Here is a 20,436-nt window from a genome sequence, read left to right on the forward strand (position 1 = left end):
GTTAATACTGTTCCAGTACTTTATGCCAACAACATGTAATTGTGCTAGCCTTAGGTTGTTTCAAGGCTTCCGTGCCCTGCGTTACCGCTGTATTTCATGTATAGCTCATCAGTCTTACCTAGATCTGTCACTGGTGCACTTTTTACATAGTACAATTGTGTGTGTGTGTGTATATATATGTATATATATATATATATATTAAAGATGCTGGCATTTATTTCTGCTTCAACCCTGCGCCATACCTCTGCTTTCTGTTCCTCTTTCGCTGTCACTATCTCTCTTGTATTTATTTGTTTCTGCTTTTACACTCGCTTTATTTTTTTCCTCTCTCCTCCAGTTTCTCCGCGATGAGTCATGACAGCTCACCAGCATTGTGCAGAACAGGGACCAACAGTTCCCAAAGCAGTGACTTGGGTTATGCAATAGCGCACACACATTTATGCTGGGACAGTGCGTGTGTATATATATATATATATATATATATATTAGGGGTGCAACGATACACAAAATTCACGGTTCGGTTCGGTTCGGTTCGATACTTTGGTGTCACGGTTCGATATTTTTTCGATACAAAAAAAAAATGTTCATGCCTTTTTAATTTGTCATTTATTAAATTTTCACGGCACATTCCGCACCACATCTCTGTGCGTTCATCATTTGTTTGAAGTCAGCTCCTGCAACTACTTTTCCGAGAATACGTGCTTCTTTTGTGGTTCGGACTCCTTCTGACATTTCTTTGGAGGTGGAGGAACATCACAGTAATTGCTTAAAGGAGCTTCTTCGACATCTTTAAGAGTTCTAAACAAATGTCTGTCCTCCTCCTGAAAATCTTATGTACGCAAACACGCGTTGCAACTTCTTATCTTGTGCGCGTTTTTTATTTTGACAGCGAATGCGCACCTGCGGACCACTTATGTGCAGCCCCTGGTTATTTAGCTTGTCATATTGCAGCCACAGAAATTCTTTTGTCCATGAAACCATAAAGCTGCACTTTCTTTTTGCCTTATAGTCTGATTTGTCATAACTTTTCCGTTTTGTGGTAAGCTTTTCTTTGGCTGTCACTTCTTCACCCTAACCTGTCTTATTTGGCTCAGCAGAACTGAAATATAAATCCTGCTGCTTTTACACACGCACTCACATAAGCTCAGCGATTCTCTGCGCGATCAACCTCTCACGTGTTTAAGCTTGCTGCGGGAGATTTCACTTGTCATGTTTGCATAGTAAGCTAACGATTGATAAGACGATGTCAGGAATTGGTGCGCAAATTATCATCACTCACCAATCAGTGCTGTCGCTCTCTATACACAGTTCGCGCGATTGCAAAGTGAAAGCAAAAAACAAGCCCAAATTCAAACGCGATTTCAATATGTCACATATTGACAGTGGCTCACCGATGCCAACGACATAATTACCCAGCTACATTTCTGAAAGAATGCAAAAGCATTGACATATATTTTTCCTTCCTACAATAGCCCGACGGGCAGGGCAGAGATAGATTTTGGTAGCCCGACTGGAAAAATCGCTAGCCCCGGGACATCGGGCTAGTGATTTTGCGAGCTCTGTATCTGATTGAGGAATCACTCATCTTTGGAAAAGAGAGTTTATTACAGAGAAATGACTCTTTCCAAAATAAAAGCTATACTATATGCTTCTTCTGGGCTATATTCTCAGCAGCATATTAAACATATCAGGTCCCCATAAGGAGAATCCTGTGCTAACGGCTGTCTAAATGACTCGGGTAAAGTTTGTAGCATGCGTGCTTGTTGTTTTTGTCTGCTTCCACTTGTCTTTGCACTAGGATGATGTCGGCGTAAATGTGCAGTCATATTTGTTGTGTTCCCACTAGTGCTGTCAGCGTAAATCTTGTTGAAATGACGTTAACGCCACAACACGGCAAATCTCCGTTAACGAGCTACCGCAGATCGCCCCGTGCATGGGGCTGGACGGCCAACACGTTAACGAGCTAACTGCGCTAACACACTAGTTCCCACCCATGTAATTGAGCATTGCGTGGCACATCCAACATACTGTTTTACTTTAGTCCATGACGCGCTTACCTTCAGGGTCATACGTCACATGAAAACCAAAATAATTCCAAACGCCAGATCTGAATTAGGGTGGGGGAGGTTCAATTTGCCATGTTGCAAGGAGAGCTTAACTTCTGTCTCGCTAGCTTGCCCTGCGCTCAGTGAATCTGCGTTCGACTACTCCACCTAGGCTGCACTGTCGAGCGCAGATCCACTGAGCGCTCAACACAGACAGCATCGTCAGAAGGAAAGTTGATAAAATAAATTAAAAATTTTGTATTGTTCGATACATATGCGTACCGAACCGAAAGCACTGTATCGAACGGTTCAATATCGATACGAGTATCGTTGCACCCCTAGTACACACACATATATATATATATATATATATATATATATATATATATATGTATGTGTATATATATATGTGTATGTATATGTATGTGTATATATATATATATTAGACATCTGAGTTTGCTTTCCGTTTGTAGACATGATTTCTGTAACAATATGACTGTTTCGGGAATAAAGAAGAGAGGCAGATGGAGATTTAATGTTTTTCTGTATGTGTACATAATGAATAACAGGTGCTTCAGTGCTTTCTAGCTGCTCCCCTGTTTAACTTTTAAAGACACTTAAATTTTATTTTTACTCCCAGTTGCTGCCTAAGCTGTCAACCCGGCCCCGTCCATGCACACAGACTCCCCACATTTCCCAAACGAGCCGCATTTCTTCAGCATTCATTTTCCTACAAGCGAGATTCCTCAACATTCAGCACTCCTCCGCCCTGTTTAAGAGTGGCTGTTGTGGCTGAAGGTGCAGACTTAGAGAGGCTGCGAGGTGGTTTGACTCTTGGCAGGAGTTGAGAAGCTGCTGACGTGTATGTTGGGCAGGATGTGTGTAAGAAGCAGCGCTGGATCCTGTTTTTCAGACCGCAGCTACTGGAGCTTAGCCACAGCTATGGCTTTTAATAAAACACACACATACACACGCATATACACACACACACGCACACACACACACACACACACACACTCAGCAGGCAGACTGCTGCACCGGACAGACATGTACTCTTAGTGACACGGAAATTAATCCACTCTAGATATGCTGTGATTTATCTGGTTATTGTTGTAACCGAGTATACATAAAAGACAGCATGACATTTACTTTTTTAAATTCCTTACAGTCAGAATTAAAAAGTCCATCTGGAGCCGCTGGTGTAAGAACAGAGGAATGCATTATACATCCTGCACATCAAGTTTTCTGAGACAAACCTGCCTGGAAGGCCCCCTATATGCTTTTGTAGGCACCAGTTACACTCTATACACACAAATATGTGCAAGGGAAAGAAAAAGCAAAACAAAACAATGGTTTTTCTTTATGTGGTTTGAAATTTCATGGTTCACCGGCATGCACGCAGACGCCAGAAACAGACAGAGGGTGTGCTTAGAGTGGCAAAAGTCAAAAACAAACTGACAGGGCAGCAGCAGCGCTTGCGTTGTTATGACGAAGGAGGGCTCCAACGGAGACAAACACACATTACTATGAAACGTAAAGCAGCTGATTTAAGGGGAGGAAATGAAAGGGATTACTTCTGTCAACATTTTGACTATGCAGTGAGGTTTTCTGTGTGTGTGTGTACGTGTGTGTTGCACATGTGCTGTCTTGTTCCTCTCTTGAATGAAGTGTTAAGAGGATCCATAGGTTTAGCTGACTGGATAGGGCAGGCACACCTATTACACAGGGTCAGGACATCCCACTGACTGGAGGGAGGAGGGAGGCGGGAAGAAGGAGGGCAGAGACGATCAGCAGCGAGACAGAGAGAGACGGCGAGATACTGAAGAGACGCTTCTCTGTTTTGTTTTGTTTTTTTCTTCTCTCTCCCTCTCTACTTCCTCACTTCGCTCCCTGGGAGGTTGTGAAAGGGCAGAACAGAGAGGGAGACGCAAAATAATAGAGACAAAGGGGGCAAAGCCGAGAGGATGAAAGCAAATGTGAATGTGTGAGTGACTCTGTGTGTAACATGCTCTGTCATGCTGGTGTGACTACCGCTGCCTCCCCAACCGGCGTCGTTTGGCTGTCAGGAAAAGGAATGCTTTCCGGAGGAATGAGTCCCTGAACCGGTTCACCATGTGGCTGTGGGACAGTAATTTCCAAACCTTTGCCGGAAGAATCCCACGGAAAAAAGAGCAGCGGCCGGAGAGCTTAGCTGGTCCTGCTGGGTGGCCGCCTGTGTGCTCGCTCTGCTGAAACTCTCACTTAAAAACTGAGTTCACACTGGGCTTAAGTCTGCTTTTCAGTTTCTTCCAGTTTACATTTCTTTTCTTTTAAGCCGTCACATTTAGCAGGATTTTTATCTTCCTTAAGGATCTCAATGGATTTTATGGTGCTATATAGTTTGATTTGTGAGACTGCCTTGTTAGATACAAGCTGGCGCTTTTGGTAATGATGCCCTAGGACCTAACAAGTGAAGCTGGAAACTCAGAAAGAGCTCATTCTTTACTTGAGAACTGGTCTGAATGTACGCTTTACAACAGTGAACTTTACCATGGGACACTACATTATGTGCCGCGGCCCACGTACACTGTGGGGCAGTGTTTGTGGATATATAGCTAAATAGATTTTTTTTAAAAAGGGGTGCCTAAGGGGTGAAAGGTTAACAGGAAGCGGGACCAGTGCTGACACAGCTTTGGTATGAAGCCTGGACAATGCCCAGGTGCTCCCACTGACAGGTCCATGATGCACCTCGGTCATTTTCCTTTTAGAAGGCACTCCTGGATATGGTGAGTATTTGTAGTGGTGACAGTTTTAAACATGCAGCTGAAACTGTTTGTTTCTGGTTTTATCTTCAAGTGGGTTTACTGTTTTGTTCTGTGTTTTTCCCCAGAAGTTAATTTAAAACACATGAAGTTGTGTATTAGCACGCGCACAGTTTGTGCACATGTTTGTTGATTTTATGGCATGGTTAGAGTTCCCTTAGGTCTAGCCTAGCCCAGCCTTGTGGCATTTTTGTCCCGAGCTTGGCTCAGATGTGTTTGGGGAAATTTATTGTTTAATGGGCCAGACATTTCCTGTCATTTTCTCCCACACTAAATGCTTCAGTTGATCCATAAATGTGAGAACGAGTCAGGAATAGTGCACGCACGCACACACACGCTCACAGTGGGTGCTCTAACACTTAGACCCCTTTTTGAGTGCTGGAAAAATATTTTGATAAAAGGGCCGTGCTGTTAGGTTTTTATTGCTGTTGTTTTGATTAGTCATACTTAGGATGGCTATCTTATGGGAATAGTTGCCTCCCAGCTATGTTCAAACTGGGAGGGACACAGCAGTCAGTGATGTCATTAGAGTGGGCTGTTGGGATATGAGCAGCATTCTTATTTCCAGTGGTTTGACTTTCTCATGCTAATCATGCGAAAGAGATTTAATGTCAGTGCACTCAGAAAAGGACGGATGTCTTATTTATTTATTTATTGATCTTCTAGCTTCACCATGTTTTTGGTATGGCGCACAGTATTTTAGGATTATTCTGGTGTAAACTGGTGCATGATGCATGTAAAAGCAGAGGGATAATTCGGCTGACATATCTGCTTATTTTGCACAGCATGTGCATGATAAATGCATGAAATAGATGTCGAATCTAAAACCCCGCCATGAACTGAGTGTATTGTTCGCCTGAATATTGCAAACACGGGACCATTTAGTGACATTTCCAGCAGAGACAGTGAAAATTCTGTAGACGTGGAAAGAGCACAGAAGAATAAATGTGATGAAGCAGATGGATGCGATACACGCAAGCGTGTCCACCCAGCTAGTGAGACATACGTATACAAACACACACTTGCATGCACACACAGGGTTTACCTTCCAGTCAGGTAGCGGATTACAAAAGCAGTACCCCCTTGGTAACACTGTACATGCACATACTGTAAACAGATACACAGCAAAACATCCTGGTTCCTTCTTCTTCTTCTTTCCACATACACTGAAGTGATTATCATGCATGCAATGTCAGGTTGTGTAAACATAGCCTGGGGCTATAGGGGCCTATTGTGTAAAGATTAAGTGAGTTAGCCTGTAAGTGGTAAGTCGCTGTACGTTACCATCCAAGCCTGTCTTAGGTTTTTGCATTTTCATTTGCACCTAGTTTACTCTCTTGTTGCTTCACCTGAAATTCACAAGCCACAAATGATAAACAATCATAAATAATCAAAGCTATTACAGGTATTTGTATAATCTTCCATGGATGAGATTCTTTGATTTACTGGAGCAAAATCTCACTAATGCGGTTCACAGTCTGCTGAAATGCACTGCGGTGCTGAATTGGATGGATGTAGCAAATATCGTGACAGTGTTGGACAATTCACGCCTGTCACAGTTGTCAGAGACTTGTATCTGAAAATGGGCGATGTGCTTGTCAGACTCGGTTTATACCTCAGGCAGGATTTTTTCCCCCCCTCTTTCTCTACAGCAGTAAATCTATTTGACTGATATGTTGGTGTGTGAGTGAAGAGGAGCTTTCAGGAGGAGCTATTCATTGCACCGTGATAATGGACACATCCCTTTCTCTGCGTGTTAAACCTGTGGCATACGAGTCAAGAAGCACTGAGAGAAGAAGGCTGATAAAGATTAAAAAGATAAATCCATTCCTGTCTAAAATATGAATTCATATATGCACTCACCCACACGCGAATACGTAACTGGATTCGTTGAACCTTTAAAAGCTAAAATAACGCATTTGAGCAGATGCGACTCACTGCACAAGCCATGGAAGAACATTATGCACCCTCTCTTTCTCTCTCCCTCTTTCTGCCTCCTCACTGCATTATTGTCAGGTTATTTTTACTTTTTGCATCTGTATCGATCACCGTGCTTCCAGCCTCTGTATACCTGAAGCTAAAATACCCAGCCTCTCAAGAGCTGTGCAGTAACTGCTCCGTCCTGCAATGTTTGACTGTGCTGGGTGTTGCCCACAGGCCCACAATGAATAAACTGAGATGTATGATTGTCTAAACTTCATTAAACACTCACCAGAAAGGAAATGAAAAGTGTGTGTAGTAATCCAATTAAGTGAATCCAGCGCCTTACAGACTGGGGAGAGAGAATAGAAGAGGCTATATTTAGAACATGGGCTGGAAATGAATTGCTGCATCGCTTTTCTCTGTTCCTCCCTCTGCTTTACATTGGTGGTGTGTACTGTCACTGTCAGTTATTACTGTACTGTCAAATAGTACATTTTTGAGGGGTATTTAAAAAAAAAAATGCAAGCAGTTGGAGGACATCAGGTCTCATTCCCTTCCATTTCTCCCTCCTGTCCTTAACTGTCGTTGGCCCCGAGGGTGGCTACCTCAGATGTACCGCATTTTGTCAGTAAGATAACAAGACACAAGACATTGTTATCTCATTTCTTTGAGGCCTTCTCCCACTGCACATTGTCATTGATTCTGGGCCAATCCCAGCCAAACTTTAGATTGCTTTCTATCAGTCTGAGTTACTTTGCTGGGACTGAGGCGGAGATTTTAAAATGGGCTTTTTGGAGGCTGCAGAGACCTGCTGTCACTTTTGGGGAGACAAAGTCATCAGTCACTGGCGTCCCGGAGAACGGGAGTATATGTATGTATGTGTGTGTGGAAGAGAGAGAGAAATACAGCGTTACTGCTCACCTACAGCATCAATCTTTGCCAGCCTACTGTGCAGTGTGATGCTGATATATTCAGCCTTATTAAAAGCTCTCCCAATTCACTCCCCCCTATAAAGGCCACACAGTTTAACACGGTTTCTTCTTCACACATTTTCTCACACCGCATTCTTTCTACCTGCTTTGGATCGGTGTATGGTGAATGAAATGATTGATAACTGCTCCTGGCTTGTATGCAACTCAGATTATTTTGCATTTTACAGTGCAAATCAGAGCATCATGAAAAGAAAAATACTAGCTATAGTTTGTGCCAAGAAAGCTGTGACCCAGCAGTGTAACAGGATATTGTTGAATGGTGTCTCTTGAAGCAGAAATCTACCAGGTTCTTCTCTGCACTGCTGGTTATATTTTAATGATATTGGCTGCTATCGTTTGCATACACAAATGCATCTTAAATCGATTGTAAATTTTAAGCTTAGCTGGTCTGCAGGGTGCTTTGCAGCACGGTTGCCGTTCATGCACAGACACACTCATGTACCAGCGCCTACAGAGCTGCCATGTAAGGTTCTTGCCTGCCATTAGGATCAACTGGGGCCTCTGTGCCTTGCCTTAAGGACACTTGGATGCATGTGGATGGGTAAGGGGGAGCCAACCTTGCGATTAGTGGACAAGCTGCTCCACAACCTGAGCCACGTCTGCCTCAGAGCAAATAATAAAATAACCAATTTCAAACGCATCAAGTCAACGTGATGACCTGTTATAACTTGTCTGCACTCTCAGCCATACAGAGAAGCCAGCAGCTGCATATCTGACAGCCCAGTCAGGCCAAAAGATCTATGACTATTTAATTAATCTACAGTGCAAAAGCAGATTGGGTGGCAAACACCTACGACAAAAGGGCTGAATTATTATTGTATGTAGTCTCTGCTCATATAAAAGTCATACATTGTGCAAGCATTTCTTTAGTAAGAATTTAGTTGGAGCTTTGCCATCCCAGCTTGAATATAAACTTCCTTGAATCCTGGCTGACATGTTTTTACTTATATTTTTGAGGTTCTCTGTTTGGCACACGCTGCTGTGGAGTTAAAGACTCAACAGCAGTGTTTCCATCTCTCTGTTGGAGAAATTTCATTTAGCCCCTTTTTTTGAATTGCTAAATGATCATTATTTCACAGCTATTTTCCCAGGACATCTTGCTGTTGGTGCGTGTTTGTCAGAGCACACACAGTGACTCAGTCAGTACTGGCAGTCTTGAGATTTTCTTTTTCCCCAGCCTTCCACTTGCTTCATCATCCAATGTATCTTTCACACATTGCTGCTCCTGGATTTCTCATTGTGTTATGCTGCCTCTTATTCACGGTTGATCCCTTTCTCCTGTGTGTAATACAGCAACTCCTCATGTGTTACATGAAATATACCCAAAGAGATGCAGTCCATGACAACTAGCGTCCAAAGGCGCTCTTGTTGTTGTTCATTACAGCATCGCACAGCCAAAAGCACGCCTTCACTTTGGCAGACAACAATGGGCTAACACATTTTAGCTGCATTGGCAGTATTAAAATTATTTAATCAATTATCAATTTTATCCAGGCCAGACAAATAAAATGAATCAACCTTTGTCTGTTTGCTGAGTTAATGATGGACTGCTTTCAGCATTTAAAAAATGATTGAATAATCATATGCCATTTGTATCTTTGCATTAATATTCTGGTGGGTGATAAAACAAAAAAATGCACTCACAGTATTTAGTGTGTTGGTCTTTTCAGCTTTGAACTTTAAATACAGCTCTCAACTGGAAATATACACAGATATGATTTTGATTAATAGACACAGATCAAGGGACAGGGAGATAATCAATCAATCAATCAATCAATCAATCTATCAATCTATGTATCTATCTATCTATCTATCCATCCATCCATCCATCCATCCATCCATCCATCCATCCATCCATCCATCCATCCATCCATCCATCCTTCCTTTTGTTTTGGCCTGTTGACTGTACAAAAGATGGAATGTTAAGATTTGGGCTCAAGGCAACTATAATTAGCACTTTCTTACTTCCGTTGTCCTTCATGCTACACAGCCTATTGACAAAGGTCCTTCACCGCTTGCTGTTCCATGATCATTTTTTTTTCTTGACATTCAAATGTCATTGTTGATTCAAAAGTGCTGATGGCAAAAAACAAAGAAATTAGGAAATATCATTATAGCTTTGTACGTCACTGTTTGACCTAAACAAAACCTCTCTTTTGCCAGCAGATGTTATCAGGCCCAGGCCCTTTCCTGGATGAACAAAGCCGCCTCTGCGGCAACTCGTTATAAACTGTCAGCGCAGCTAAAAACAAACACTTGTAATGAAAGAAAAAGATGTGGAGAATAGAAGGTGTGTTGGGGTCAAGGGTCATATGGCTTCCATTTCTTGGCTGCTTGTTTTTGTTATTTAATGATTAAGCCCTTGTAGGTTTTCATTGCCAAACAGGTGTTTAGTAATCCATAAAAATTATGCTAATTTTCAGTTCTTAGTCACCCCATCAGCCGGGTCTAATTGAGACACCTCCCTTGCGATGCGTATCGTAGACATAGGAGACGGACACATCACACACGTACTGGGAGTTACCTCATAATAGCAGGAAAACATGTTGATGACGGTGTTTGTCTCTGGGGGGAATTGCTCGTGACGATGATGGGGATTAGGATTGCCATGATGACGGCAGCATTTATGAGGAGGCATAGAAACAGATTAGGAGGATTTAGGCTGAGAGGGAGTCCCCTCACACTCACACACACACATTCTTGCATGCACACATACCTGACTGGATTTGGAAATATTACAGACACAAGCAGTTTTGTTATTTCAACTAATTCCAATCCCAAGACAAAGAAAGGTGAAGTTAGTTGTTGAGATGTATTTCTGGGTTGTTGCTTGTTTGTTTTTTTCTATATTACTATATTTTGCTATATTATAAAGCTGAGCAACAAGTAACATTCAGGTCCACATAAAACCACTAACCTGGACAGTCAAAATGTTACTGCAATGACTTGTTACAGATTTTCGGTTTCAGTTTTATTGGTGCATTGAGTCAGAGATCCTTTACAGGGGCTGCACTTCCATTCTCTTTTTTAACCAGTAAACTAAACAGACTAAACAGTCTACATAATGCGCCTTTCTCGGTATTCTCATAAGCACTGGCATTTTATGAATGTATTTGTTGAGTGCTTCCTTTTAGGGAACTCCCACTTGCACAATCCAAACTGTTACACTTCTCATCCATCCGGTAAGACAGACTCTCACTCGCGGGGTGGAGATTAACACTCTCGCAGCAGGAAAGGAATGAACGTGGACACTGAGCGAATTTGTGACAACACTACCTGCACATATTCTCTATTTAACTTGGTACACAGGGCAAGCGCTGAAGCTGTCTGTTAGAGACTTTCTGCCTTTGTGTCTTCTCTAAATAAGTAAAAATCAGCCTAGTTTCTCTGTGCCCTGACAGTATTTACTAAGCCATTAAAGAAGCCTATGTAAGCATTATGCATTTGCATTAGTACCACTACAGACTTGTAATTTTTGACAGTGCAGCTCAGCAGTCTTTACTGTCAGAGGGACAAAGTAAAGGCAGGAACATGTTCAAGAGAAGAGCCTGTTTTTTTTAAGTGTAGGCTTTGGAAGTTTTAAGCTTTGAACTGAAGCAAATTTGGGTTTTTGTTAAAAACTTGTTTAAAATAATTGAATATTTTTCAGTTATTTATCCATCCATTCTGCTAGTCTTAGAATTAGGAATAGTTGAACTAATAAAGCTGTTAAATTAGTTAATGCTCCCAGATGTGGTGACTGTTTCCTCCCTGTTAATTTAGTTGTTGTTATTTAGGAGATTTGCAACAGCCTAAATCAGAAACTGTCCAGCAGCATTACTGTTGTGTGTACTAAAAGTGCATGAATAGCTGTGTCAGTATTTCAGGTTTCATTTGCTTTAACTGCATTATCACATAAGCCATTTTCTGCCATGCAAACTGCCAGTTAAACTTCAGTGAGCTGAGTGAGGCTTGCAATCCTGCACAGTGGACAACACCTGGATAGATCCATGCTGCTGTCTCTAAATTTAGACCTTAATATCCAAGTCTTTGGGCCTGGCAACACACTGTTGAGTTGTCCCATTTTGAGCCTGTCCTTAAATGAAAGAAAAATGAAGAAATCAGTCGACTTTACACATCTTGCTGATCTAAGCCTGCATACTGGGTTGTCTTCAAAACATGGTTTAGTTCAAGTATTTACTTTGCTAATTTTAAGCTGCAACATAACTCACAGAAGCTTTTCAAGACAAGGCTTAGTTCCTTTTGTCTTGCTGAATTTGAAGTGGTAGTCCTTATTGTTCGCTATTTGAACTGCAAACACAGTCGTGGTCTGCAGTTCATTAACCCTTCATGTAAGGTTAACAAGATCCCATCAACCATTTCTGGAGATTAGAGCTGTTTGCGTGAAAGGGAAGGCGTACCTAATAAACTGCATATGAGGAGAGACTATAATTAAGCTAGCTGCTCTGACGCTAGTGTTCCCTGGGTATGTTTTGAGGAACAGCTTAACCTGGATAATCTCTTACGGAGGGCATCCTTGGCGTATACTGGCAGGGTATCCCTTACATACGTAAATATGTGGCCTCGGCTCTTACTTACTCTCAACAGCGTAGTGATGTCATCAGGGTTTTAATGAGGGATTATTCTGACATCACCGGGACTGCTGCCAAGTTAAGCCTATTAGCCTCACCATGTGCTTGAGGTGCGCTAGAGCTGGAGTTGTGACCCTCTGTGTGTGTGTGTGATATGTAGGAGCTTATTGAGCAAGCTGTGCAGGACATGGGAATTTGCATTATTCTCCATCTATTCATCTTCCCATTAATGTGTCCTTCAAAAAAAACTGCCTCAGCTTGCCAGCCAAAACAGTATCTGTGATGTCCATAGCTGAGACTCTACTGAGTGGTTTTGAATTAACAACATAGCTGGTCAACAGCCGTGACAATGAAAAGCACTTCAAGACCCATATCATAATATTATTACTCAATATGTATTGTCAGTACACACTGGCATACTGCCCAAAGCACACAAAGGCTCATGGAAGTCATACCCAAAACAAATTTCATGTCAGCGCTTTGTTCTATTGTTCTAACGCGCGGCAGCAAGCGTCACTGAGAAAAACCACTTTTGAGATTAATAGTTAGTGCTGTGATCACATTTGGACTGTACAAGCCTTTGCTTGTACAGATTATAAAACTGCTAAATAGCATCAGCCTTAATTGTAAACAGTTGTCTTTGTTGGGGTTGCAGCCAACAGACTAGTGACTAAGTCTGTGCACCACAGCTGTTTCTAACAATGGAATATTATAACCCCTGATGATATAGCAACAACAGCTCCATGCCTGCAAGCCTAACCCCAAAATGTTTGTGGAACTTTTTTATGGAGACAATGTATTATAAATATATGCGATAAATGCTTCTATGTGAAATATATAGAGAGAGGTATTTCTTTCAATCTTGATCCTTCCTTAATCTGCAATGTGTGGGAGCACATATAGAAAGAAAATTAAAAGTTTTGCCTGTGAAAGAAGAAATAAAAGGTAGATATCATCCACATGTTTTATTTTACAGAGGTGGAACATGTAACTAACCCACAGCAATGAGTAACCTGTGTCCTGAACATATTAGACTGCCCCATTTTTCTTAAACTGTAATACACGCACAATATCAGTCAGTCCTACTTTAAACCCCTTTATATTTAGATTAGACACTTCTTTGTTTCATTACACCTAACAAGAAGATCCTTTGTCTTAAATGGAGACTACAGGTAAACTGACACTTCATTTAGAACTACCATCTTAAAGCAAGTGGCAGTTCATCCAAGTGTTACTACCCTAACCTTTAGGGACAATATACGTTACCCATAAGATCAGCTTCCAAATTATTATCGTGTGCATTAGACATTGTTCATTGCATGTTGTCCTTTGTGTATTTGCAAAAGTCAAAACATGTCTTGCAAAACTGCAACATTGCGAAACACGATATGATGGTAATGTTGCGATGGTGGTGTCAAAACCTGTATACCACCCACCCCTGCCTGAAGGAAGAGTAGTATTTGTTGTACTTGCAGGTGTTAAATGTATAAATGTGTCTGTTTCAGATATAGTTTGGACGCTGAGACACAATTAGTCAGTCTACATGAAATCATAAGAAAAGACCTTCTGATATCACCCTCCATCATGACGATGTTGACCATGTAAAGCATTCAAAATTTTGCTATTTTATAAACTAAACCGTGAACAAAGAAATGAAATTCAGGAGGAATGAGTGTTAGTGGTTACTTGAAGCCATTTATGATCCTGTTCGCCAACTTTCTGATGTGACTCTGAGAGCTGTGCTGACACAAGTGCTTTTATGCCTCTGAGACAAAATCCTTCATGCTGGTGTCAATACACGGTTCTCACATTCATAATGTCCGGCTTCGCTTCAGCTTTAACACATCACGACATCTCTCTCTCGCCACTTGCGCTCTCAGTACTGCATGCAGCAGAATGCATCTGCACTTACAGAGAGCATATTGCACAGCATAACTAAGAGCTTTTGTTGGTCTTATCTTAAGCAGTCACGCTTCTCCAGCCTTTTATTTCTCCCTCCGGTCTGCGCTGCATGTGCTTTCTATTCTCCTCTGTACTCTGGTGAGTTTCTGACCTAAACAATAGGTGAGAAAGCTTAAATCCTCCCTAGCCTGTGACTCAGCTGGACATATAAATAGATCACAGATAACTCATGCATGGCGGCTGTCACACATTAGGTGGCTGCTGTTTAGAACGAAATTCTTGGCAATAGACGTCCTTTCCCTGAGTGGACCTTAACAGGTAAAATATTAACTCTCTAAAATGGTCTCACTGGCTTGACCCTGTCAATTCTCCTTTTCTCATTACACAGTCTGCCACCATGTCCTTAGCAACTGATACCTGATTGGCTGCGAGGACCTACCTGTCCCTTTTGAATTCTGCCAGGTCACCATGGCAACCACATTATAAACATGAATCTAGCAGGGGGACTGTGAAGGCAGGCGGGAAGAGCGAGTCAAGCTGAGGCGAAGGAATTGCTCCTTGACACACATGACAGCTGCCTTTAATGCGGCGTGACTGGCAGAGAGCTGCAAATACAGTACCGCCTGAAGCTCAATTACCAATCAGTTGTTGTCTCTTAATCACATTACCTTTGCTGATTTATCTACTTGAAAACAAATATCCAATCACTCTAATCATATTCAGTCTTCTTGCAACGGTAGGTGCAGTTGCCATGGCCCTGAGCTGCTTCAGTAGCGTTAATTCATAGTTGCGACTCTCTTTTTCTTCTTATATCACACTGCTGCCGTTCAGTTAGCTCAAATGGAGACGCTTTCTTCATTAGCTTCTCCTCTCATTCCCTGTCCTCGTATATAGAAAAAGCTTGGCAACAGTGGGCCAACTAATAAAGCCCTTTCCCTTTCTTATGCCTATTCCTCACAGCCCATTTTAATAATTGTCTTCTGAGTGCTTTAATAAGATTATCTTACTAATCTGCTGCCCTATAATCATTAAATCATTGAAGAAGCCATGAGTCACAGAGCAGTGAGAAGAGTATCTTTGCTGTTGCCCAAACTCTAGCGATACTCACTAAAAAGGCAGAGCTGTGAAGAAATAGTAGTTGCACAAGATAACAAAATATTACGAAAACTGCAAGGTGCTGCATACTAGTCAGTGCTTTTTGGCTTTCTGGATCTCATCGGAATATTAAAAGAGCAGCCAATTAAGTGTAAATCAGTCCAGGCAATGAGAACATTTTTTATAATGGTACTACTCAGTTTTGTGAAGTCTAAACCTTGAGTTTTTTTTCCACATTATTTGAAACTTTTGCCTTGTTTAACATGAGAATACACCTTTTCAGCGGTATTTATGACATGAAATGAAAGAAACGAATAATATTTTTAGTGACTTGATGTCATACAGTATGTCCTGTGGATTGCTTAATGCTTCTGTTTCTGTCTTCTCTCTGCCTCCTTCGCTCTCCCACTCCCAGGGTGCATTGTCCCTGCCAGTCATGAGAAGACGCAGTAAATCGAAGCCCTCCTTGTCTCTCTGGCACACAGCCAGTTTGTTAGCCGTGTACTGTATTCACCTTTGTACTAACCTGCTACTACTACCTAACCTAACCTACTACTCTGCAACCCTGTCACCTGACCTCGTCATTGATTACACTATTCAGCTTTTCCCTCCACTGTTTTCTTTTCACTTTTCTTCTTCTGTGGCTCTGCAATATTTTTTTTTTCACCCTCTTTCCAGAGTTTAGTCACAGCACAGTCATGGTGATGAAATCCCTTTAAGTATGATTTACAGTGTACTGTTAAAAATAGTTTGTATAACACACACCTTTGGTTTGAAAAGGTGTTGCAGCTTGCATGTAGCGCTCAGATACGGTAGTTCCAGTTTTGTAGCTCTGATCCTCGGGGACACTGAGTGACGACAGTCAAACCGTCACCTGGCGCTCTGTCACAGCATGTTGCTGGCACTGATGGTGTGTGGCTGACTAGGCAGCTAAGCAAACATACGCTTGTGTTACAGGTTGTGTTTGTGAGAATACACAAGAGATGTAGAGGTCTGTATCACGTTGGTGTAATGACCTGTGTGTTTTATGTCTGTATATGTTGTGGCGTGTGTATTTATAATACTTGCAGTCAGACAGCGTTGTGTAGGTGTGTGCATGTCTGTGTAGGTGTGCTCATATGGTGCCGGCTCAGTACGAATGAAGGAGCCTGTTTTGTCTGTCATTGCGTCTGTGACTTTGACAGCCTCCTTGTCCACCCAGGAGCTGTTGTCACATGCTGGCTGCTTTTGTCAGAGCAGAGCTGAAGCCTCAACCCCACAGAGGTTTACCGCTCTGTGGGTTTGGGCTGCTTTGTGTTTGCCTTCTTTACCCACCTGTGCATACATTTTCCCTGCAGAGCAGACTGCCCCCTGCTGGCAGCTAAGAAACAAAACACCCCAGTGATTTAGAGCAGCGGTCCCCAACCCCCGGGCCTCGGTCCGGTACCGGTCCATGAGTCGTTTGGTACCGGGCCGCGAGAGTTGAGGCTCAGGTGTGAAATGTATGGTTTTCAGGGTTTTTATCGGTTTTCAGCGTTATTTTGTTATCATTTTTATTGTTAACTCGGTTTTCCTGGGTCTTTTCACATGTCTTATGAATAAATCTTCTTTTTTTCAGTACCGGTACTAGTTTTATTTTGTTGTATTTATCCGCGACACCTTAAAGGCCGGTCTGTGAAAATATTGTCGGTCATAAACCGGTCCGTGGTGCAAAAAAGGTTGGAGACCGCTGATTTAGAGCTCTTTGTCTTTATAGCAGTGAAGTATCTGAAAATGATATAACATAATAAATGATAGTTGTGTCTTTTAAAGGCCATAAATCTCCTTGCTTAGTGGATCCCATTCCACTCGCAACTCTAATTATGACACCTTATCTTGCAAAACCCACCCGTAGGCTTCATTTGAAATAAAATTAAAATAAAAATAATAAACATGTCTTTCCATAATTCGTTTACAAGTGTTCTGGCTCAAACTTAAGTTACTACTGTTCATTTTACATTTTGTAATATAGTGTAAGACATGTTTTGTGCTGCTCTGCTGCCATCAACAGGTAAAATATAGGAACTACCAGGATGAAACATCGTTCCTATATGGAATGAGGTACTTTACTTCTTTTGTTGCTGTTATTTTTCAGGTCGTCATATTATGTGTAAATGTGCATTGCACAGTCATAGTTGTGCTCTCCCCCCCCCCCCCCCCCCCCCCCAAAAAAAAAAAAAAAAAAAATTTAAAAGACACTGTCTGGTTTAACATATATTAAAGTATATTATAGCAACGTTATAAACAACCTTCCTCCTGTTTTGTGTAATGCTTACTTGGAGTACTTGGAAAGTATTATTTTACACATGGTACCATCAGTGTAAGCTAATTTCATCATTTGCATGATAGCCCATAATAAGTGGCTTAAGAACTCTTAAAAAACTGAGAGGGAATTTAACATTAAAAAACTCCTTAGAAGCTTGTTATTTTATTGTTCCTCTATTTCCAAAATAGATTGGTTTAAATGCATGCAAGCCAGCGTGCAATTATCACACCCAGTTTCTTGCACATTTTTTAAAATCTTCTAGTTGTTTGCATGCAGAAGAAATCAGCATGGAAGAAACAAATTCAAGCATTGCTTTGCTCAGTTTCATTTTCTGAAAGAAAAGCTTCATTAGCTCCCTCTTCCTCACGTGCATCTCCCCTTCCTCAGTCTCCATATTTCTCCATGCTTTCCTCTTTTCTAGTCAAACCCATACTGAGCCCTCTGCTCGCCTCTCCTCCCCTCTTCACCTGCCTATCTCTCCTCACACACTCCTCCCTCCTTCCTTTCGAGATAGCTTTATCAGGCGTGCCGCTCTGTCACTTCTCCCTGTTTCTCTCTCCACATCTGTCTTTGACGTGAGTCTATGTTCATCATCGGTTAAGAACCGCGTCAAAATGAGTTTGCCAGTGAATTATCTGTCTTTGGAAAAGATAGCCCGGTACCGGCACGCCTGCTCCACCGGGTCACCCTGTGCTACAAACAAGCCCATCGACATCAAACCTCGTGGCAGGAGAGGGTATGGCTCATCTTAGAAACTGAAACTATGTCGCAGAGGGTATGCCAGAGAAGGGACCTAATTTTTTTTCATCTGCATGTTTCGAGTTGTTGGATATTCAATGTATTCTGCTTTTTTTCTCTCTTTTACTTTTTCTTTGTCTTGTGTGTCGAAATTATGGAGTAAATAAGAAAATAAGAAGTGGTAAGAGAACTCAGAAGGGAAATTTAGTGAATCTCAAGGGTAGTTATGCTTCAGAGTAATTTCTCTTTATTGCTTTGTGTGTATATTGAGACTATGTTATATGCATGTGTTTTAATTTGTGTTTGTACTACTTCTATAAATGTACACAAAGTCTGTGTGTTCTCTGTTATCAGAGCATTAACTGATAAATAGTTTCACCTGGACAACACAGACCTGGAGCAGTGTTCACACCCAAGTGTTGTGTAAATGGTCGTTGCTTGGTGGCTGCTTGTGTTGTTAGAGTTTAGTTCTGCTTTTTTTTTTCTTGGCTCTGCTAAACCTTTAGTGCTGGACTGAATAGCGTGTGTGTGCATTTTTGAGTGTCATTGCATCTCCATGAGGAAAAATGTCTTCTGCTTTTACAAAACATGGTTGCGTGCAAGGTAAATGAAAAATATGCAGGTCCAATCAAGTCATTATGGAAAGCTTCAAGTCCTTCTGCAGGACAGGTCCCTTCACTAACTAGACCTGAGCGTAAGCCAATCATCGGAGCACTCTGTCCATTAAGGCTCACACAGAACTGTTAAGACCTTGTTAGGTCAATTTTCCAACTGCATTTCTCTGACAAACATGTACCCCTGAAACTAAATGTGCTCATCAGCCTGTGCGTGCGTGTGTGTGTGTGTGTGTGTGTGTGTGTGTGTGTGTGTCTGTGTGTGTGTGTGCCTCTGTAGCATTTAAATATGAAGCAACAGTAATAGCTGGTGGCGACTGTAAACATATAGATATGGATGGAGCCCTGTCAATACTGTGACCTGCCATCTGTGCTTCACTCCCTCAGTTAAGTGCTATTTATATCAGCGTTGGCTCGGGCACCATATACTGAACATCGTCCACGAGAGAGGCTCTTAAAAAAAAAGAGAGAGCGAAAGAAGAAGAAATCAATAATGCTGTCAATTAATGAGGTTGCTTCATCCATGTTACTGGTTTCATAAGAGGAATATACACATTTCAACACTAGGTGGCAGTAGTGTTTCTCTGAGTTGCACTGAATTGCAGAGTCTGCTATGCAGTTGTTTTAAAGCCAGTAATTTAATGTGCTTATCAGAGAGTAGTTAAAGTATATACAGTATATTCTGAAAATGTACGTATACATGTTATAGTAATTGGTTATGCATGTGTTATACATAGCTTACTATAAACAATATATAACTAAACATAACAAGGCATAAAACAAGTGCTAATAGCAAATAAAATGTAAAAATCCCCCCAAGAGTACAGCAAGTAAGACCCTCACTTCACACATGTGTAAACCACCCACTCCCTCCTCAAACGATCACACCCAACTCTCTTCTTAAGCAGGATAATTTTGTTCTTGATCTTTGTGTCTTGCACCTCTGTGCCCCGGGGATAACGGCTTAGTATAGACTAAATACTCACTATGTGTAAATGTGTGTTTGTGTGAATAGATGCGTTTGCTTGTGGGTTACATTTTTATTCACAAGATACAGTAGGGAGGGGAGCCGTATATTGGTTATGCTCAGAGGGATTTGGGACTCGTGCGGTTTTAACGTAGAAGAGAAGCTGCCAGTTTTCTGAGGAATGTCTTTTGTTGTTCTTTCTCTGACCACATGGAATGTGCAGACCATGGTAATAGGATTAGTTTCACCACTTTGACCATGTTATAAAGTACATCATTCTGCCATGCTACACTGAAAGCTTTAGATGTGCCTATTACAATTACTTGTGAATCACATGACTGCATTTTTAAACTGTATAAAAAACTACTAACCCATCTAAGGCACTGCTTATAGAGGCAGATATCCATCAGGGTGAAAGCTCTCAAAGTGTTCATTTTTGGTCTCCCATGAAATCTTAAGTGGATAGTAGTATGTAAACCTAAACACAGGGCCTCAGCATGGGAT

At 41.6% G+C, this 20,436-nt stretch overlaps 1 protein-coding gene across 5 annotated transcripts in view; it reads left to right on the forward strand.

Annotated features, from left to right (window-relative positions):
• LOC120745457 (cAMP-specific 3',5'-cyclic phosphodiesterase 4D-like) overlaps positions 1-20,436 on the forward strand; it is a 201,795-nt gene that overhangs the window by 147,167 nt on the left and 34,192 nt on the right. The window contains exon 1 of one of the 5 annotated variants that reach the window (XM_040050331.1): positions 2,444-4,810. The exons of 3 other annotated variants lie outside the window; for them this stretch is intronic. In XM_040050331.1, the coding sequence (XP_039906265.1) occupies positions 4,722-4,810 (89 nt within the window). In that variant the 5' untranslated portion in view covers positions 2,444-4,721. Of the gene's footprint in view, positions 1-2,443; positions 4,811-17,534; positions 18,350-20,436 lie in introns of those variants that run through there. One more of the 5 variants, XM_040050334.1, reaches the window with a different exon arrangement.

The sequence above is a fragment of the Simochromis diagramma genome, unplaced genomic scaffold, assembly GCF_900408965.1.
Source record: "Simochromis diagramma unplaced genomic scaffold, fSimDia1.1 OVJJ01000131.1, whole genome shotgun sequence".
NCBI lineage: Eukaryota > Metazoa > Chordata > Actinopteri > Cichliformes > Cichlidae > Simochromis > Simochromis diagramma.